This window comes from Papaver somniferum, chromosome 7 (assembly GCF_003573695.1).
Source record: "Papaver somniferum cultivar HN1 chromosome 7, ASM357369v1, whole genome shotgun sequence".
NCBI lineage: Eukaryota > Viridiplantae > Streptophyta > Magnoliopsida > Ranunculales > Papaveraceae > Papaver > Papaver somniferum.
The window spans coordinates 163,716,791-163,740,023 of NC_039364.1; the positions used below are offsets into that span (position 1 = coordinate 163,716,791).

Consider the following 23,233-nt stretch of genomic DNA (forward strand, 5'->3'; position numbering starts at 1 on the left):
GGTACTGGTTCTAGGATTCCACCAAATATTCAAATTCATACGATTCACCTATTTATTCTAAACCATTATAGCTCATTCAACAAGTATTTTGACTCTATTTCTTTGCCTAAGATATATTATTAAAATATTAATTGTAAATCTTAAGCATGGCATATCAAAAGAATTAATCCTAAGCATAAACCATCAAACGAAATGACAATTAATTAAGAATTTTTTTTTTCTTTTAATTTTAATTCAATGCAAATAGTCAAATAAAGAATTAAATGAATTTACCGCATGATGAATTTTGGTTTCCTCCGTCGTCCCAGCGTTGGGTTTAGCTCATCATGATGAAAACGCGCTCAAAAGATTTATTTATAGCTCAAATGGTGTTTACAATGGAGAGAAATAGAGAAAATAGTGTGAAACTGTAATCTCTGCGACGCACAAAAGGAGTCACAGAATAAACGATAAATAGTAATGGTCACAGACGCTGTATCTCTATGACCCACGCCTGTGTGTCGTTCTCACTGTTGGAAAACGACTGTCCTGGCGAGTTTGTTCTTCGTGTTCCTCATGTTCATCATCATCAGCAGCAGCAAAAACCGAGTTTGGGAAAACTCGAATTTCTTCTTCTCTGGCTCTCCTCAGCCCCCCAAAACTCTCGACACCCCTTATATGATACCTTGTGAACATATTTATACGTGATTGCGACATTGAATCTCCTCCATTAACTCCAAATAATCTTCATTTACTCGGGTTATTTTCTTTTCATTTTTATCACCGATATTGATTTTCACGCGTTCTGAAGCTTCCATATTGCCATATTTAACTTCTTCACACTCCAAATAGTGGTTAGGTTCTTCCAAACACGAGCAACACACGTCTAACTCGCTGTAATCCCGTGAATATTTTCTTTCGTGTACGTGCTGCCCTGTTTTCTTCTCACGGAATTTTCAGCCAAATTCGTTCGAAACAAACACCCATAATAGCTTTGTTAGGACATATCACAACTACCCATGAAGTTTCAGCGATTGAATCACACAAAAACTCCTCCAAAATCCGATCGAAAACTCTGCCATTGTTGCTGCCATTTTTCCCGCCTTTTTTCATTTTTGAATTTTGGGAAGAAAATGTCCCCCCCCTAATCCTGTACGGGTGTCCCTTTAGCACTTGCCCTGGGGTGCAAATAGTATTTTTGGGCGTAAATAGTAATTTTTCTGGGATTCCTTCAGCGCATTTCTGGGGTGCCTTTAACACATTTCGGGGGTGCCTTTAGTACTTCACCGTGGGGTGTAAAACACCACTTTTCGAGCCAATTTTTCCGCAAGATCTTATTTTTCCAAAAACATCTACAAAAACATAAAACACCATAATAAGTACGAAATCGAGTACTAACAATACAAAACATTGAGGACAAATTAGACACAAAAATGTGTTTATCACTGTTTTCTTCGGGAATATAAGTCTGTTTTATTAATTGTTCCTGTTCACCTTGATTTTTCAAAAGACAGAACAAAACTCGTAGGTATATTCGTGGGAGACGGATTTATCTATTACTGTAGACTTTTCTGTGTGATAAGATTTGTTTATTAAAGTCTTCGACTTTGGGTCGTAGTAACTCTTAGTTGTGGGTGAGATCAGCTAAGGGAATCAAGTACGTAGCATCCTGCTGGGATCAGAGACGTAGGAGCATAACTGTACCTTGGATCAGTGTGATATTGATTTGGGTTCAACTACAGTCCAGACCAAAGTTAATTTGGAGTAGGCTAGTGTCTGTAGCGACTTAATACAGAGTGTGTTCAAACTGGACTAGGTCCCGGGGTTTTTATGCATTTTCGGTTTCCTCGTTAACAAAATTCTGGTGTCTGTGTTATTTCTTTTTCGCATTATATTTTGTTATATAATTGAAATATCACAGGTTGTACGTTGTTCAATCAATTAGAATATCCGACCTTTTGGTTGTTGATTTGAATTGATTGACACTTGGATATTGGTTTTTGGTACCATCCAAGTTATCTCTCTAGTATTTGATAAATACTCTCAGATTTCTATTTGCTTGAGTATATATCAAATCTAGAGATTGAGATATAAACTCTTTGATATACTTTCTATATAGATTGAGTCTGACTGTCTAGTTGATTCTCTAGAAAGTATATTGGATTTTGTCCATACAGATTGCTAAGAGAAATATTAGGTGTGGTTGTTGTACCCCCACTTTTTCATTTTCCAACAAAGCTTCATAGGTCGGCCCCTTACCTTTATATTGCAGATATTGTGACGCACCTGGCAGGTCTCTTCCCTTAGCCTTGTGAAATTTTCTCAGCCCTTCGTCGTTGGCTGAATTTAGTTGGTCATTTTCTTTCTGCTCTCGTCCGATACGGCTACATGCTCTGTTGGCATTGTCATTGGCGGAGGCACAGACTTCATACAAGGATTCGGCATTTTTCGTATCATCTCTGAAATTGGTGGCATTCTCTGATCGAATGGATGTTGACTCTTGCCACAAACGGTTTTACATACTCTTTAGGAGACAAAACGTCTCATTTTGCAGCTTGACAATAGTTTGGCTGACGGGGGTACATCATAAAGTGGAAAGTGAGATGGGTGATTGAAGATGAATTCTGGTTAATGACTGAATTTATACCTAAAATCAACACTATTCTCAAATGGTTGAAGAAATGATTTTTTGTAACCGAGAGATCAATCTCCCACTGTGGTCGCCGGTTGTTTTGAGGTAAAAACTGATTCTGCTAGAAATGGTAAATTTGGGTGTGCCGCCGAGAAACGAATCTAAACCCTAAACAAATGCACTGCACGGGAGTACTTTAGATTCGAGAGATCAATTTGTACAATTCTGGCCTAAACCAAGAAATGACCCTTCCATCCTTGCTTCGGTCACAAAGTACAGGAGAAGGGTTGATCTTAGGGAGGGAAGCGAAGAAGGTGTTGAGATCAGAATGGTTAACTCTGAAGGTGTGGTTGTTTTATGACTTGTATCAGAATGTGGAACTCGCTTACAGAATGCAAGTTATGAGTTCTTTGGTGTTTTTCTAGATACTTGTGATGATAACTGTAGGATCAGAATCTCGCAACAACGACCCGCTTGCCAAATTACTAGAAATATATCACGAAGACATCGCAGTATGATTTCAGAAATGACATAACAGATGACATCATCTTAAACTTGAGAAAAGTATGATGATCGTGCGAAATTTAGGATGTTTGCGAAGTTAACATTTGTAAGTTTGCGAAAATACCGCAAGCCAGATCCCTAACCCCGTGGATGTAGATCACATTGATCGAACCACGTAAATCTTGTGTCTTATTTTCTATTTTCATTATCTTTATCTTTATTTTCATATCAAATAAGTTTAGATCTAGAAATCATAGTCATGATAGTACAAGGGGTGTGTTGTAGGATTTCCTGCAACTACATTTTTGGCGCTAGAAACAGGGAGGAGTAAAGGATTTATCCCTCTTGTAGCTTGTTGGTTCAAGAAGTTTACATGAAGATTAGCTACTGTTCATATTTTTCTAGATCTACAAAGTTTAAGTTCAAAAATGGAAATTTCATGGAAGAAATTACACTTTCAGGGAAGAAAACCAAGGTTACAATGGAAGATTTCCATGTTCAGGAGAAAAAGCAAGAGGAAAATTACTGAAGGAAATAAAGGAAACCGAAGATAAGGATGAGAAGCAAACACTGTGATTTATATCACAAACAGAAATTCGCACAGATGGTTTGAGCTGGAGCGAGTAAGAAACAAGTCACGGGTTCGAATTCGCACACATACATATTTTTCATTTCCTTCTCCAAGGGAGAATCGAAGAATAAGAGAAAAACGTTGTGCGTTTATTTCGCACAAAGGTGGTTGAACAATTGGTCAAGAGAACAGTATGTACATTCGTGGTCGCAAGTTCGAACTTGCCTGCGATCATAGTTTTCTTCTTTTTACAGATAGCGAAAAAATGAATAATTTCGCAATATTGTTTCATTATTTCGCACACAAGAGGTAGCAAGGTTGGCCAAGCTTCGCTAGAGTGAGTTGTAGTACTTGGGTTCGAGTCTCCCCTCCGCACAGAGTTTTTGCCCTTCGCAGACGTTTACCTTGCGAACATTTGCAGCATGAATATATACTTCACAGATTTTCTCTTACTTCATACAAATGTTTACTTCGCATAGTCTTTGATTATTTCGCAAGAGAGGGCTTGCACAGTTGGTATGGTTTGAGAATATGCAAGTAGCAGGTCGCGGGTTCAATTCTTGCCTCTCGCATCTATTTTTTCTAAGCGACATTTATACTTCATGCAACGTATTTTTCGCGCGAGATTGACAACAACAGCGAATCATGTAAAAGCTAAGTACCACTTTCCTTGAACATTTTACTTTTACAGAAAATAAAAGATTTTTGATTTGATTTACAAAAGGCGATATAATCGCAGAATTACAGAAATTTCAGAATTACAAAGATTCCACAATTACAAAAGAAACCGAGAAAAATCTCGCACAGATCAATTTATATATTTCTCTTGAAAATTTGCTTTGTTTCAAATGAGAATGATATCTAACATGGAGAGTAGTAGGAGGCAAAATAAGACCTTCCATCAACAGGCTAGTAAGACCTTCCTTCAACAGGCTGCATAAGACCTCATTAGGATCATTTCCATGAAAGATGTTTATCGGATGAGACGAAACAAGTTATACAAAGGAAATCAAAACAAATAAAAACGATTTGAACTTGCAATTAAATGAAATTTTTTTATAAAAGAAATGTTGAATACTAATCTAAATTCTTATTTGCATTACAGCACAACATGAGGCAGAGAACGCGGGGTAATAATTTCGCAATACATCTTATTCGCAGTCAAGGATGGATACTTCTTATATTTCGAGGATTGAGTACTTCTTATACTTCTTCAAGAATACTTCATACTTCGCATACTTCTTCAAGGATACTTCATACTTCTTATACTTCAAGGGTTAATACTTCTTATTTATTTCGCAACGCTTCGGAACTTCACAAAAGAATAGAGGCAAGTACGTACTTTTCAAGTCCAGTATTCTTTCACTCGTTCCTTCATCAACAAAGATCAAAGACTACTCCAACAACACGTATCTCGCTCCAACAACTACAACAACGGATTTTTTCCTGAAGATCGCTCTTCAAGCAATATTCAAGAAAAAAGAGGCAAGATGTAGGATCAGAATCTCGCAACAACGACACGCTTGCGAAATTACTAGCAATACATCACGAAGACATTGCAGTATGATTTCAGAAATGACATAACAGATGACATCAGCTTAAACGTGAGAAAAGTATGATGATCGTGCGAAATTTAGGATGTTTGCGAAGTTAACATTTGTAAGTTTGCGAAAATACCGCAATCCAGATCCGAAATTAGGGGAAATGTTAGATGCACCCCACCGTATATGAGTTGTCATCCATTATGTAAATACCTATATAAAGAGAAATGCAAGAGAGAGAAAGGAGGATAATCAAAAAGAAAAAGGAGAGAGACACTTTAAGGAGGACACATTTGTAGAGAGAGAGAGAGAGTAGAATTTCTATTATTATCTTCTTCTTCCTTCTTCAACCAAGAGATCCAAATACTCATTAATAGAGTCTCAATTGTAATTCATATGTAAGTACAAACAATCATAGTGAAGATCCCTAACCCCATGGATGTAGATCACATTGATCGAACTACGTAAATCTCGTGTCTTATTTTCAATTTTCATTATCTTTATCTTTATTTTCATATCAAATAAGTTTATATCTAGAAATCATAGTCATGATAGTAAAATGGGTGTGTTGTAGGATTTTCTGCAACTACAATAACCGTTGTTGGTTGAAATAGGTTGAAAACCTATTTATATCAGTCATAGTTGCACGCACCCTGATCTCATAGGAAGTGGGAGTGGTTGAGTGATGGAGAAGTGGGAGCGTGCAGGATGGTGAAAACCGCGTCTCCACTATGAGGGGAAGATAGGGTGGTTTCGTCCCACTAATTCTCTGTCATCACTAAATGCCCGCCTTTCCTGACACTTTCTTGTAATGGGCGTGTTGCACGCTGTAGACTGCCAGACCAATACCCTGATGAACATCCCCCAGTTTGCGACATGATTGATGTCTCGAGTATATTCGTGGAAAATATGTAGCAGGTTGCTGAGTGGGTCTTGTTTGCAAAACCTAGTTATTTTGACCAATCACGCGCAAGCCAGGCGGTGGGTGGTCATATGTTACGAGTCAAATCATGAGACTTGCCGCAAGAAATAACATGTAATTCTTTTCAGTCAAATAATTAAATTATTTGTGAAATCGATATTTATAAAACATTGTTTTTAATCAATGCATGTAAAGTATCACTTTTAAGCAAGCATCTCAAAAATAATCGATGCTCGTGAAACATCGTTATGTAAAGATCTTTCAAGTTAGTCGTGGAGATTAATGTCTTAAAAGGAATGTGACCGGCCATTTTTCGAGAAGCTTCCAGGATCCATTCACACGCGCCAAAGGAAGGCCGGTCGGTCCTTACAGGAGAGTGACGGATGGCGATCACGACGACATCTTATTGGTCACCTAAAATTAGATCTAGGCCGGTCAATTCGGCTAGCGAAGTTGGAAGACCGAGATGATTTGCGGCAGTTAATGGTTGTTGTTGAATTTATTAAACCGAGATGATTTACGGCAGTTAAATGCAGCGCCACTAGCCACTTTCGTTCGACCGTTTGGGGGCCATATAGGCAAGCCGCGGGTTGGCCGATTGCAACTTATAGAAGGGGGTGGTCATGGATCATGGCCACATCTTGTTGTCCGCCTAAAATAGGAGTTAGGCCGGCCGATTCGACTGGCGAAGTTGGACGGCCGAGATGATTTGCGGCAGTTAATGGCTGCCGTGATTCAATTTAGGTTTTAAAAGCTGTGTGGCCAACCCATTTTAAGCCAACGGTTTTTGGTGTTAGCGGCATGTTGTAGACCATTCGACCATCCAGCACTATAGTTGGTCCACTAATGAGTGTATCCGCGCTTTGTTCGTCGATCGGAATTGAATCTAGGCCGACTAATTCGGCTGGCGAAGTTGGACGGCCGAGATCGTTTTGCTGCAGCAATGTAATGTTGCTTAATAGAAATTAGGGTTTTGTAAGTCGCTCGGCCAACTATCTTTGGGCAATTGTTTAGTGGCTCTGTTGGCGAGTCGGAAGGGCTTCAATTGGCCGGAGTATTAGTGGGCCCACCGGTGTGCCTGATGACGCTTGTCCGGTCGCGTTAGGGAGCGTCCAAGCTTGATAAATCAGCCGGCCAAAACGTGCAGCTGTGATCTGTTTTGAGACTGACATAGGCAGCATATGTCCAATTCCTTAAGGAATTAAATGTATCGACCAACCAACTTCCACTTTTAATTGAAAGTGCATGTGGCGCTTTTAAAGCAATCTGATTGGTCGATGGGAAAGGGGGCCGGCAAGCAGCAACATGGGGCGTGGCCAGCCGACCACAGGTGGCGCCTGCTGAAGCCAATCGGTCGTCCAAATGGCACGGCCACGCCTCCTTTTGTCGCTGCTCTTACTTGCCGCAGTTCCTCTTTATTTCTTTTTTTCTGATTTTTGGTAGGATCTTGCTCCTACCTGATGGATCAATTTCCTAGTTTTCCTAGGTTTAGTTTCGACCAATAAGGTTTGAACTATCGCGCAGGGCAAAAAACCTAATTTTTGCAAATTGATAAAATTAAGTTAAAGAACTGAATTTTGCGGGTTGCCGCAAAATCAATCAATTTTTGATGAATTTTGCATACTGATACAAAAAATCACTAATTTAATATCAAAGGGCAGCATAACTTTGCGTGCCTATGATTGAGTACTTCCACACACATCTTAATCCTGACACTTCGGGAGATTCATGTTACTCGGCTGGGAGCGAGCATTAGTCGTCTTGTCATGTCAGTATTAAGAGTTCAACTAGGGAACATGGCATAGAATAAATACTCAGAAATCTACAGAATATTTGGGATTGTTGTTACACGCACCATTCTGGATAAATTTCATATAAATATACTGAATTGCTCAATACACATATAAGTAAAGAGGCCTGGGTACTCATCATTTTTAAATGGCTCAACTTCTTTGCAGAATGTGGTACATTAAATAGAGGGTTTACAATTTTAGCCCTGAACTAAAAACCACCATCAACACACAAGAGAATAAATGAAAAAAAAATAGTCAAAAAAAATATTAAAATTAAATTTGAAAACTGAAATTCAGTGAAGTATAGTTGAAATAACTTCAATTGATGCAATTTCAACTGATAATAAAGCCGAGATATAAACTGAATTGAAAATAGATCTAGAATAAAGTGAAAATGTAACTTCAATTCTATTCATCAATTAAATTGATCTCGAATTAACTTCTCATTTCCGAATGATGAAATCGAAACCTAAAAACACGAAGAGAATAATAATATGGAGATTCAAAATTTTTTTGAATCTGATTTCTTATGAGATGATCAAAAACTAAGAAATCGAATCGATCTAAATTCAAAAATCGGCAGGAGATGATCACGAATTAACTTCTCTTCTCTTCTGTGAAATCGAATTTTTGAATTGAAACCCTAAGAAAACACGAAGAAACTGGGAGAAGATTTTTTTTTGAGCTGTTTTCAATTAACTTCCATCAAAGTTTCCTTTGAAATCGGCCGAATATACGCGGAAGGTCAGTTCTGGATTTTTGAAAAATCTTAAAAACTAATTTTACATATCATCGAATGAAATGGGGTTTTTGTTCCATTTTTTCTTCCAATGATTTTTATTTATGACCAATAATATGACTAGAGTTTTTGTAGCTTATATTTGGTCACTTTGGTTTTTTAGAGCTTAATATGTTTAAGCATAGCTCATAAATGCATGGTAACCCATGAGTATATTCGAATTCCAGATTTGAGTGTGCGATTTTTGTAGAGTAGCACTTGGTTCTTCTAGAAAAAAACCAGCAAGTCCAAAATGGGCTATCTAATGAAGATACTTTTCATTTCATGCTCAGCTTTTGGAGCATGCGACGATATTCTCCAAGTGCCATTAACGGGAACACACTTCTGTATGATGCATAATGTGTCATACAATTCTTCATAAAAACACCTCCAATTCTCTGTTGTGGAAAATCTCCATTTTCCATCTGATCATTGATTAATACCTTTGCTGCACGGTGAAGAGGAATCGGATCCCTTTCTGCCTGCGGTCAATATTAAAAACAGAAAACAAATTTCCTTACTTTTGTAAAAACAAAATCCAAATTTATAGCCGAGCACACTGAAGAACCCATTGTCTAGACATCGAAACCGAAACAGATATGGTACTTACTTGGCCACCATGGATAAGACCCATCAAAGCCCACGCAGTTTGTATCAAGGTTGTCTCATTACCTTCAAGGGGTACATATTCCTGTTTCATGAACAAACAACATCAGTTTGTTGTAGATACAATTTCATCTATTAGTCCATGAAAAAAAATAAAAAAAATCTTATATGCACACCTTAGTTGGGCATGAAAGGTAACTCTCTCCCCATCCTCCAGATGCTTTCTGTGTTGACAACAAAAATTGACAGCCCTTGCGAACAATCAAGCTGTTGTCACAGTTTTTCCCGACCGCGGAAAGACCTTTTAGAGCAAACCATGTTCCATATACAAAACATATTCCCCAATTCCCATACCTATATATACAAATTTGTTTATATTAAATTTGTTAACACTTGTAAGTTTTACAAAATTAGACATATAAACCATAAATAAATACATACCATGAACCATCTGGGTTTTGTTGGCTTTCGATGAAGCATATTGCCTTTGTTATGAAATTTTCTATTTCTTGTTCTCGGTATCCAGGATGCACCTTCCCAAACAGTACTAGAGCGTGAACCGTAGCTGCAGTGCACTCGACATATCTGGAAACAGACAGTTTAATAAAGTTAAATAAATCCTGAATAACTTATGTTTGAAAATTACGAATACTTAAAAGAAAGGGTCAAGTTTACTTACTCATGTTCCACAACAATGTTCTCGAAGCATTCTGATGGATTGAGTATCTATATAAAAGATGACAGAAATTCTCAAACATCAATTACACGATTCTCAAATGTGCGTGCTCCTTGTGAAGCAACGATGTTTTTTATTGTGTCAGCTTTACTTACCTCCAACCATTCTGGCGATTTTGCAGGCTCCCATACTGCCATTCCACCATCTGGACCCTGTGAATCATGTCTAATGAACTATGTGTTGTGCCAAGACAGTAACACTACAAGAGAAAGCTGAACTTGCTTTATCATGCATGTTCACTCACAATGTTTAATAAGAAAGAGTTTTCTTACCTGCAGGGAAAACAGGAACTCAACCGAGTCATACAAACACTCTACTGGCATTTTTTCCCCAACGACTTCGGCCGGCATTTGTGAGAACAAGAGACAACACTGTAAAAATCGACCACTGCAACAATTAGATTAAACAATAAATCTAATGAAAGGTTGTTAAAAGAAAATAAATCAAAATCGTGCGACAATGTTATTTTTAGCTAGTCTATTACCACTAGACCTTCTGCAGTACAATCTGAAACTTGCAAGCCATGATCTTGATCACAAAGTGTCCATGCTCCTCTCGAGATGTGATTAAACATTTTTCGGAAGTCACCTGCTCGATTCTTTTTAACCTGCACTTTACTATGTATAATATCAGTAAATGATTTAAGTAAATTAAATTAACGCTGAACCAAAGAAATCACCACCAAACGTGATAAAGAGATGTTTAAAACCTAAGTCCCTAACTGATAAAACTCTGTGTATAGTGAAAAGGTCGTGCGCACCTGCGACGTTTTTATGAACTCGTGGCCTCTCCGTAGAATAGTGGGACTAATTTCGTCCATAAGATCACCACTTGCTAAAAGTGCCTGTAGGCTGAAAACAGTATCCCATGTTTGGCAACCTATACTCTACAAGAATGAGATGATTCATAATACTAATTAAAATATGGCATGCGATTATGAAAACTGACTAATCAATATGTCGATGTATACTTAAAATGATTACGAAAATACATACATGCATTCTGAGTCCATCTTCAGCAAGCCATAAGTAATCAGGGACTCTTGCGAGATGCTTCTTAAATTCATCTGAATACGGATCTTCCACCCAAGAAGCGAGCATAAATAACGACTGTACGTTTCCCATGAACAAGAAAAATATAAATTTTTTATATTTGGTCCATTTTAGAAACACGTTACGTTGAGCAGCATCGCGAACCAATACATGTTAAAAAAAATTATATGGTATTACCTTCTCTACAGCACCGATGTCAAGGTAACGAGTTGTCTCATCTTCGTACCGGAGATGCTTTGTTGTTACTTGCAAAGCCTTTTCTCTCAACTTAGAAAATGGCCATAGTTTTAGAAGTGGTTCTGCGAAATGGTGGAGGGAGTCCCACAGAAAATCCTGGACGAAGGAATGGGAATAGTAGAGATCCTCCTGCATTGTTTATGCGGAGCAAAAAATATTGGTATTTATATATATATATATATGAATTCTTGTATTCATTAGGAGTACTGAGATATTAACACACCTTAGCACATGCATGACGAGCATTATTCCAATTAATTTTATGGTATGGTTGAATATGAATCTCTTCTCTTAATGATAATGTAAGATCTGTCATGGGTGCAACAAATCTCTTCCCATATAGATACGACATCGGCATGTAAACGGACCGACAGTAAACCCACATCTTACCTGCAATTCAGACATACAGAAACAAACAATTATGACTGGGGGTACTGGTAGCAATTTCAACGCTCACCTAGATCTAGATATTTAATGATGAGACTTTTGAGGTTAGTATAAAAACCAGGATGCATGGGTAGCATTGAGGGAAGAAGCCAAAACTCAGGAGGTAATGGGTTGCAACCTGACCAGTCATAAACTCCAAGTACCTGCACAGATATTATTTATCTCAGCATCATAACTTTGAGTTGAGAAAAATAATGTTTAGGTAATTTTACCAGTTACCATTTGCACAGATGTGTATGTACGTACCGAAAGCCAAGTTTTTCCCCAAGAAGGTGTAGACGTAGCGCCACCATGGTCAAGAATCCATTTCCGTGCTCTGGCGCAAGCATTGTCTTTACCACCGTCCTGCCCTTCTCCTAAAATACGCATACAAATGTAGTTCAAGACCGTACCAAACATGGTACTGTGCCCCTCTTGATGAAATCCGAAACCTCCATCTTCATTCTACAATGAATTAAACAGGATACATGAAAGAAGTTTCTTATTTCAATTCTCCATGGAATTTCTCGATGGATGATTTCTCATTTTTTGAAACAAGACTCACCTGGTGACAGTACATGTACCAGAGACTCTCCTTTATATGTTCCCGTGATAACATTGTATGAAGAGTACCCGTGATATATAGCGTGAAAATCTGTATTCAGTTAATCTGAAGTTATAACCCATTATTAAGAGAACAAACCAAGAGATTAAAGAGCTTTGATAACTCACTAAGGGTGGCATGAAAAACAACGGTCCTCCAATTTCGCAAGCCCAATGGCCATCATCTGTCTGCATTGCAGAGAAGAACTGGACAGCTCTCCGCAACGTGGTTGTCACAGATTCATAAGTTACTTCTTCGTCCTCGGCTATCTTCACTGGAGGTATGCTTAGATCAAATTTATCTTTGTTTTCTCTCAGTTGCTGGACAATGAGAATGGCATGTCAATACACTTCTATAAATTATTATTTCGCAATCTAAAAATTAGCATGTCAGTGCCAATTTGACGTCCATGCATACGTTGGAAGTTACCAATGATCCATTTACCATTTGCGTGCGTGTAGAATTTTTTGGCGTGAACCTTTTTTGGAGTTCAACAAGTGGTATCATACATACCTGCAATCGAAGTATGACATCCCCACTGGTTTTGACTTTATATCTATTTTCATAGTACTCTTGGCGAGCCTTTTCGACTTCAGCTTTGTCTTCAAGAGTCCCAGCATCTGGATCAAATTCCCATGTTTGTCTTCCCGCGAAGTTGTTGGTAGTAAAGAGCCATTTGCTAAATGGTCCTTGATCGCTTGAAACATTTAGTTTCCACATTTAGACACGCACTAGATCTACATTGATAACATATACACACAATACAGACCGTATTAAAGAACAGATCATAGATGGAAATAACAAAATGTATGTACATATTTAGGTATACTGCTGGAACGATATATTAGAACTAATGTTACGTGGTTATAAACGAACCCCAAATGAAGAAGAAGATTGTATACCTACTATTGTGAAAAATAACTTTTTCCTTTGGGGGATGAGATGAATTAGAGCACCTCCAAAATAAGAAATGAGCTATGGAATAAGACTCTTTCTGTACATGTATATATATATATATATAATACGAGGAAGTAACTACTCAACCTCTTTTATCTTATTTGATCAGTAATAACACTACTACCTAAATGTGGTTGTGTATCTTTGACGTTCATTCTACACAGCATTTAAATTTGTTACTGGTTTTGAGCTAGTTTCATGAGGTACAGTTGGGTTAGCTTTGAATGGAGATTGGAGATCGACTTTATGTACCGCACCTTTGTATAATCAAATTTTAGTGCCGAACTGTTAATTGTGTATGATCCCGTTCTCGTACAGAGTACAGTAAGAGAGTGGATAAACCTTAAGGTGGCTAGCATTTTAGACTACTCTGACCAACCTCAACAACAAAATTTAAATACACAAGGAAGTATTTATGAAATCTAGCAAATTCACCGAAGTTACTTAACTCACTAGTCTAAAGTGACAAGTGGCTATTAATTTAGGTAAAGTGGTTGAAATGAAGGTAGAATTTTGTTGGGGGCTGTAAATATGCTTCAAAGTGGTTGAGAAGTCTTGATTCTGAGCAGTTAGTGATATCCATGCACGTACAAGTTCCATTTAAGGGTATATAATGAGTGACCAAGATCCACCGACAAATTTAATCAGTTCCGACAGTCCAACATTCATATGCCAACCTAAGAAACTAATATTTATTCTATTCTTATAAGAAAAATAGGAAGAGCTGATGAATTCCTCGGGAGCACAAAATGCAGAAAACTCAACAAATGGATTGGGATGTCATCTGGAGAATAGTGGGCATTGCTCTTGCTGGCCAAATTTTTGGTAGAAATAGGTAGATGGAATTTTTTCTGCAAATGCAAAGACGACTAGCATCCTACCCTACATTGACGCAATCTGCAACTCTTGTAATAGTGGGAGGAAACCATGATCCACCTTTTCATGGATTGTCCAGCGTCCACCTCAATCTGGCATCAGCTATATGGACCAAACAATGGAGAATTCGACTACAACATTGATTTCATGGTTTGGCTCAACCAACAATGATTCCAATTACGGTGGCAACATTCATGCTACTGCTTGTTTTATCTGCAAAGCTAAGTGTGACTTTATTTTCAACCACACTTAGCTAAATGCCAGAGATACCTTGTTGAGCATCAAACAACACTTGTGCTCTTTGATTGCTTGTTGCAATGTGTCAAAATTATATTGCTTTCTCACTCAACAAAATATTAATGAAATCTATGGCAAGAAAGATTCGTTCCATAGTGGGAGGCTATTGTTGTTGTTTGATTTTAATTTCTTAAGTAACCAGGGAGAATTTTTCAGATTTTATCGAAGCAATAAAACTAAATGAAAAGCAAGTAAATAGTTGGAAGTAATCAATAAGATGAAGATGTTAGTCAAGTATTCGTTTTCGTTCACAAACAAGTATTGTAACATGATAATTTAATCTCAACTTTGTCAAAATCCCTAGGATACCTTGATCGCAAGAATATCCAGCTAAATTCTGATTTCAACACACTTACATAAGACGACACAAGCATGAATTCTATCTAGAAAACAACCTCATGTGAGAAGCGCGCTAATCAAGTTTAGTTTCCTAGATGCATTAGGTTCTATAAAATCAGGATAATCAAAGTAATCGACCGTGTAAAAATACCAATCCAATTTAACTAAGATTACGATTCATTTATGACTAATAGCCCCTATAAAATAATAGTTCGGGACCTCAATTTATCACGATATTAAATTATTGATAAAATAATAATTATTAGTTTCTCAAAACATTGTGTAATTCTTGTCACCAAACACCACAACAAAGATTCAACCTTTGTGACGCAAGGATTACATTGAGCTTTTAAGATGCATTATCGTCGTTGATTCTATCGTAGTCTTTTGGAGGGTTATGAAGCAGGAGAACCAAGTTCCGAGAAGATTACTGTTTTAGACGTGATGAACCTTGTCGTCTCAGCTTGCAAAATAGATATTCACGTTAGGGAATTCGATTGAAATGTTAGATAATGAAGGCACTAGAGAACTGCAAAATTTAATTAAAGGAACAAATTATCACAATGGAATGGACGGTTAAATACCTTTTGAACTACCCTCGAGAGAATACGATTTTGATTTTGACTGGTGGGGAAATAATTGAAAGTATGATTAGAAACGAGGTTAGTGATGATGTGGAAGCCGAAGATAAATTTATAGTTATAGAGCCACCTTCATGTAAAGAATTATCGAAGTTGCGAAGGCATTGAATAGTTTTTTATTGCATCACCAAATTAACGACAACATCAAAAACTCTTCTAATGTTAAGAAAAATCCAAGATGATATTCAATGTGACATCAATCTCAAGAAAAATCATACCACAATTGAATTACTCTTTACCAAATTAACATAAAAATAAAACTTATTAATTTTATGTAAAGTAGAGAGTTATTAGTTTATATATCAGAAGGGACCTATTGAAAATCTAAATTTTTTAATTAATTTATAAATTTAGCGAATTACCAATTTAGCACATTGTCCCCGACTCAGGACCGAATTTTTTTATTAAGTTATAGTGATTATTAATTTATCGCGGATTAATTTATAGGGATTCTACTATATTCACTACAAGCACTATTCACAATTATGCTACTTATAATAAGAATTATTCAACGTTTGCGTATTGAAATCCTAATCTAGTAATAGAGATGAAAACTAACTCAATTGATTCCGGACTCGACCAAAAAAACATTCAAATCATATAAAAATATTAATAGTGAATCATAAATGACAAAGTATAGAGACTGTTAGATCAATGCTCGGTTGAACCTACAAGTTTTGCTATCTCAATCTTGTTGTTAATGTTAGATGATCAAAACTATATCTTGATTTCTAGTCTACTAAGTCAAGTCTCGAACTAGGTTAAAATTTGGTAGTTGAGTATCAGACACCACCCTCGAAGACGGAAGATCAACGAAGACATTTCAAGACCTTCATTAATCAGGTATGTGAAGACTGAACCATTCTATTTTACCCACTATCATACCATTGAATTCTAGTAGATTTACAAAGAAGAAATTTCGGGTCAAGCTTGTCTTGTTAAAAATCTCGAAATATGATTCAAGCATAGATGTTCAAAGGTCCTTAAGAATATTAGTTCAAAAAAATTTATTGTTCAAGAATTTATTGGTCGATCAACTGAAAATTGCCCATGCAAATGATTTAATCATTTGGAAATGTTTCAAGCATCGAAAAAGAGAAATTTAGAACTTATAATATTTCTTGATACATGTGTATCTTTCCTCTTTTGGAAACCTAGCAATCCTCAAGTTATATTGAGGATAAATTTCTACTTTAGGAAGGAGTACTGATATTTAGGAAGTATTCCTAGACAAGGTAATATTTCTAGATAAAGAAATATACCTAGAAAATGAATATTCTTAGACAAGGTAACATTCCTAGATAAGGAAATATACCTAAAAAGGGAAGTATTCCTAGATAAGGAAATAGATTCCTAGAAGGTTTGGGAAAACAAACCAAAGCTGTAAATAGAGATGTTTAGCTCATAGATAAGGATATCTAGATAATGTGGTTTTGTGAGACAAACACACCTAGATAAGAAGGTTTGTGAGACAAACCACCTAGAGAGAAGTTTGTGAGACAATTAATTATTGTAATAGCAAGCTTACCAAATAGTTTGAGGTTATTTACCTAGAGAGATTGTGAACCTAACAAAGAGAGAATTGTAATGATTTTCTTGTTTATAATCTGAAAAAGATATTTTCTTCGAATCTGGTTTCTAGTGTGTTCTGTTTTCTAGTTTTTGTCTATTATTATTCTGAATTTCTCCTCTATAATAATAGTCACCAAGGTATAGAGATCATATTATCAAGTTGGTATCAAAGCATGGTTAGTTTCTTTTAGGGAAGATTCTTGTGGTTTATGGTTTTCACTAGATCTCTCTACAAAAGTTTGGTGAGTTACTCGAAAATTGGAATGTGTTAGAATAACAAGATGACCATGGTATGGTTGAAGTCGGATAAGGAATGACCGGATAAGGAAGGTAGGTAGTTGAAGCCATCGAGATGCAGATCGTTTCATATTTTCGATCATATTGGTAACAATGCCTTTATTCTTGATTTACCACCTTATCTAGGAAATTTTTCGGTTATTAATGACAAACAATTGAAGTTGTTTGACCCATCGTTACAAGATGATGATCAGGATGAAAAGATGATTTTACCACGTGTAGAAGACTTGTGGTTTGATAGAGAATAACCAATCAAGGAAAATTGCGTTATGGAGCGAAGAGTGACTAAGACAAGAAAAGGACAAAATTGTGTTTCTCTAATTGTACGTAAAGGTCAAGTTCCCAGCAAGGCGGTATGGTTCACCAAGGAGAAAGGAACTTGAGATTTCCTTTATATCAAGTTCTAACTTTCACAGGAGTTCAGGTTCTGGGGTGGGGTGGGGGGGGGGGGGGGGGGGGGGTGCATGATACAGGTTTATATTTTGGGAGCTTTGTAATCCTCAAGTTATATTGTGGATAAATTTATACCCTAGGAAGGAGTAATGATTTTTAGGCAGTATTCCTAGACAAGATAACATTCCTAGATAAGGAAATATACCTAGACAAGGTAATATTCCTAAATAAGGAACTATACCAAGAAAGGAAATTATTCCTAAATTTAGAAATAGATTCCTAGAAGGTTTTGAAAACCAAACCAAAGTTATAAATATAGATGTTTAGCTCATAGCTAAGTATATCTAAATAATGTGGTTTTGTGAGAAAAACACACCTAGATAAGGAGGTTTGTGAGACAAATCACCTAGAGAGAAGTTTGTGAGACAATTAATTATTGTAAAAGAAATCTTAGCAAATAGTTTAAGGTTGTTTACCTAGAGAGATTGTGAGCGTAAAAAGGAGAAAATTGTAATAATTTTCTTGTTCATAATCTAGAGAAGATATTTTATTTGAATCTGGTTTCTAGTGTGTTTTTTTTTTCTTTCACTTTTCATCTATTATTATTCTTAATTTTGCCTCTATAATAATAGTCACCAAGGTATAGAGATCATACATATCATTTATGCTCAGGGTAGGTTGTCGAACCACTTCGCAGACCGTAGATATCTGAGTTTCAGAAATATAAGGAAGGTTAGGGAACCAGTTCGCAAACCGAAAGTTCAGTTGGAACAGTTCACGAACCGTGGTGAACTGAATTTTATGTTTGTGTAAAAGTCTTAAGGTTGGCGAACCCAGTTCATGGACTGTGTCTGAGTTCATAAACCGAGTACGGTTGGAGAACCAAGTTCGCGAAAAACGTACATCTAAGTTCTCGAGCCGAGTAGGGTTGGAAAACCCGGTTCACGAACCTTAGCATCCTGACTTGGGAACTAACCTTACAATTCACGAACTGTTTTACCAACGGTCCCAGAAGAATTTAGAAGCTTCTCAAAGACTTATTTTTCAAATATGTTTAACATTGCTATGGCTCTTTTAAACACTTTTAAGACATCATTGATCACTACAACTCCTATGTGTCTGCATCATGATTAAACTCTTAGGTGTTTAAATGAACATTAATTTGCTTATAGTTCGAAAGGCATATTTTCCAAAACATAACGGTCACTATTGACGGTTCTGTAGCCGGACCATAGTGTATATTATTTTATTATATTTTTCAAGATAATTTCTCACATGCTTACTTGAAACCCTAATTAGAGTTTCATCTGAATAGGGAAAGTGTTTGCTTGATTCTCAAGTTATCTTAGCTTGAATTCTAAGCAACCCTTAGTTTAGAAAAAGTATAAGTAGAGATGCTCTTTCAATTGGGAAATTCAATACCTGACACTTTGTTAGTTGATAGCTAGAGTCATCCTCTATTGACCTAAGTTTCCTCTGTCAAACCTTATTAGGTTTATGACTAAAAGACTCGCTTTGGGGATTCGTGAAGCAATGCCCCCAATATATTTTACCTTGATATTTCGTCTATCTTGATCTTGATTCTCTGTTATATAGGTTTCCGTAATCTCTTTCAGGCAAGATAGATAGTAATCGCAAAGTTCTCTTCGTCTCAGACTTTTGGATTGCTTAAGATAGATATCTGATAACGATTCTTAATTGTTAAGTTGAAGATTGTTCTTGAGAGGTGGTAAATGATCCAGGCTTCTCATCTAAGTGAGCGAGGTGTTCCGTATTTGTGAGGTTTTCTAGATTTTCCTATTGCAAACATATTTCCACACCTTAATCTTTGATCTAAAGGGAAGTCAAAATGTCTTATCTGTTAGAGGAAGATTGGTATCAAAACTCCTCACTAAGGCTGAAGAAATTCTTAGGCTGTAAAGCACGTTAGATAAGGGAATCAATTGTGTAGTTCCTTGCGAGGTTCAAGAGACATAAGGAGCGTGACTGTAACTAAGTCGCTTGGAGGGTGGATTAGGTCTCAACTACATTCCAGTCTGAAGTCTGATAACATGCTAGTGTCTGTAGTGGCTTAATACAGTTTGGTCTTCAAATATGGATGAGGTCCTGGGGTTTTTCTGTTGCGGTTTCCTCGTAACTTATGGTGTATTGCATTTTCCCATTTCCACATGATGTTATTTATCCTTATAATAGGATTCATACAAGTAGTATGTATTCATAATTATGATCAATCACGAGACTTATTTCATGTAGAATTCGTATCTTGAAAGATAGATAACAAGTTTATTACATGGAAGAATTCCGATTTGATTATTTGAATACGACTAGATTGATCTTAGATATTGAATTTTGAGATCGTCCAAGTACTCTTCTAACAATCAGTTTCACGGACTCCTGAGTCTACACATACTGATTGAGAAGAGATATAGATATAAACTCTACATACATATTGTCAAGGATTATTAAGTTGGTATACTTGCAATTGTATTAGGTTTTCTCCATACAAGTTGCCGAACGAAAAAAAAATTGGTGGTGTACTTGGTATCCTCTTCTTTTCAGTTGGTATCAGAGCGGGAAAATACCTTTAGACCTAATAATTCTGTGTTTTTAAATGTTCTAACACTTATGTCCATGTATTCTATAATGGCACCAAATAGTTTGATTTTTCCAACTGCTTGGGAATTACCTCAAACGATCACTCCTTAGTTGATTCTTTCGAATCCAGAGATAAGAATACATTATCAGTTTCTATAGATGTATTTCCCGAAGTTCTTAATGGTACAAAATCAAAATCATAGAAGGATCTTACTAAGAGCTGCGGTGACTCTTCTAATATCATTGAATATGAAGCCTCTAAGCTAAGAGACCTTCAAGAGAAGTATGATCAGTATGCAGATGAACTCAATCAATCTCTTAATAGAGAACATGAGCTCTGTGAAGCTGTTGAATCCTTTTATGATAAAATCAATAAACTTGTTCAAGAACTAAAGCTTAGAAAATAAAAGGTTATATTATTGAGGATACTGTCAGAAAAGCAACTGCTCGAGAAAAAAAAATTGTTGAGACACATGCCTATGAGATGAATAAGCTTCTCCTACTAAAAGATAAGGTTGAATCTGGTCTTCTCATATCTCAAGAGCAGTGTAAATCCTTGAGAGAGGAAAATTCCTCTTTAAAATGTAAATTTTTCCAAACACCCGACATTGTTCTTGATTCAAGAACAACGCCTAATGTTGAGAAAGTTACTTCTGATGTAGCTGAGAAACGATGGAAACTTTCACATCTGAAAATAAAATTTAAGAGAGCATCTGATCTAGGTCATGATTCAAGCATATCGTCTGATACCTTGAAACTCTATTCTCATTGCGGCAAAAAGGGTCATCTCTATTGGATTGTTTTCATAAGAATAAAGAAGTTAGTAGTCACAAAAAATTGTTTTCTTTTGCAATTAAGGAGGTAAAAAGTTTGTCAGCATCTCCAACCGATCCTAGTTGCATTTTTTTCTTTTGAATCACACAATTTTACTAATTAGGAAAAATAGAATACAAATTACAAATAATCATAGCCACAAACAAAAGCTAAAAATTCAAGTCAACTACATAGGCAATTACTAAGAATAAAATTTAACAAAAGCACAACTCTTAACTAAACCTGTAATATTCATTTCCAGGTTATTCAATCCTCTCCAGAAAATTAGGTCTCTCTATATGAATTATCCTCTCCCCTTTAAGTAATTGAGTTCCTTTCTTACCCACTGTATCTGCAGAAAAATTGGCTTTCCTGAAACTATGAAAGAAACTTATTAAAGGGATATTACTTACAACTTTTAACCATCTCTTACAAACCATGGGACATGACCTTGTTCAAATTGAGCTATGATTATCTTTGAATCATAATTCAATAAGATATAAAACTTCTTCCATCTGACAGCAAGCTCATCTGCACTCACTACTTCATAAATTTCAGCTATATAATTTTTGGTAGTTCCTAGTCCACCAGCAAGAGTTCCAATTACCTCACTCAAATGGTTTGTAACTACACTCCAAATCTTGTTGCACCAGGATTACCCACTGTTAGAGCGTTGCTCGCTTGAACCCACCAAACGTTGGTATGTCAAGTTTGATTGTCATATTTTAGTATCAAAACTAAATTAGAGTCGCTTGATTAAAATTACTAGATTCAACTTCGTTTAGGTTAGACTAGAAAGTCTAGTAATATTGAGAATACAAGTATTACTATGAAGACCTAAAGAACGTGAAGACGTATCGACTACAACGAAGACATCATCCTTTCACTTGAGGTTAGTGATACTGACTTGACTTGTTTCCACTCCTATCGTTTCTTTCAAGTCGTTCAATATTGAAAACATAACATGCCAGGTTATGTATATGATACTCTAGTATAGACTTGGTCACATTAGTATGATCAAAATGTGAAGGAAGTATATTGAATTACGAAGTATGTTTATCTTTTGAACTTCGTAAATGCGACATCTACATAATCTATGAAACTTGTAACTTGATTGTGTATTGGATATAGGTGTGATTTCATCCTAGGAAACCATGTTTCATTACATTGGTTTAAAGAAAGTACATATACGAACTTGCTTCGTAATCGAAAAGAACCCAATTGGTGTTTTGGTCTGGTTTTCTATGAAGATCTTTTGGATGACCAATTCGAACATAAGGTGGCAATTCAGACAGAAACGATCTTAACTTATGTTGAGACTCAAGGTAGAACAGATCCCTACCTATCTTGGGATACTTGGTAAAACCATCATAGATTTTGCTGCGAATCATGGTAAAACCGATCCTTACCTATATTGGGAGTCTTGGTAGAACCGATCCTAGATTTTTTTGGGAGGTATGGTGAACCGATCCCTACCTATGTTTGGAGACTTGGTAGAACCGATGTTAACCGATGTTAGGAGTCATGGTAGAATCATTCCGAAGAGCGAAACAAATTTTGAACATTCACATATTACTTTACGGTTTTGTGTAAGTTTGGAGTTAGGGTTTTCTAGATATGAAAGTTCCATATGTCGACATAATTTGAACATGTACATATTCTTATTATTGATTGTTCAAAGATATTCCTTGATACTCAAGATGATCCCAAATCAATTAAGATTTCCGAATTACATGTTATTGATTTTCCAATAATCAAAAAATATCCCTAGAAAAACTATAATATTATATATTTTCTAAAGAGAGATTTCAGAATTACATGTTGGATATTAGTTGGAAATATGAAAACCGAAATTAGGCACTTTATTGCATATCTTGAGAAGATTTCGGTTTTGGAATTTCCTTATTGTCCAAACAACCTTGGTCTATATATAAAGAACTTTGTCATTCTTGCAAACTATCCTTAGCCAGACGGAGTTCATTGTATCCGGCGGAGCCGACTAATAATATTACTGGTAATACTATACCAGAGAGGAAGGTATCTCCATTAGGTGAAATCTCTTAAAGGAATAA

At 36.3% G+C, this 23,233-nt stretch overlaps 1 protein-coding gene across 2 annotated transcripts; it reads right to left on the minus strand.

Moving 5' to 3' along the window:
- Nucleotides 1–8,477: 8,477 nt before the first annotated feature.
- LOC113298955 (beta-amyrin synthase-like) lies at nt 8,478–13,419 on the minus strand. 2 transcript variants are annotated; one of them, XM_026547853.1, is made up of 18 exons: nt 13,284–13,419; nt 12,895–13,118; nt 12,510–12,701; nt 12,343–12,432; nt 12,045–12,242; nt 11,857–11,941; nt 11,575–11,741; nt 11,292–11,480; nt 11,058–11,171; nt 10,823–10,948; nt 10,547–10,669; nt 10,335–10,433; nt 10,158–10,214; nt 10,006–10,052; nt 9,768–9,911; nt 9,503–9,680; nt 9,331–9,411; nt 8,478–9,202 (listed from the first exon to the last, which is right to left on the minus strand). In XM_026547853.1, exons 2-18 carry the CDS (start codon nt 13,099–13,101, stop codon nt 8,999–9,001), a joined length of 2,301 nt encoding a protein of 766 aa, XP_026403638.1. In that variant the 5' UTR covers nt 13,102–13,118; nt 13,284–13,419; the 3' UTR covers nt 8,478–8,998. The 2 variants fall into 2 exon arrangements, with proteins under 2 accessions (XP_026403638.1, XP_026403639.1); XM_026547854.1 differs by lacking the exons at nt 12,895–13,118; nt 13,284–13,419 and adding an exon at nt 12,826–12,881.
- Nucleotides 13,420–23,233: the final 9,814 nt, after the last annotated feature.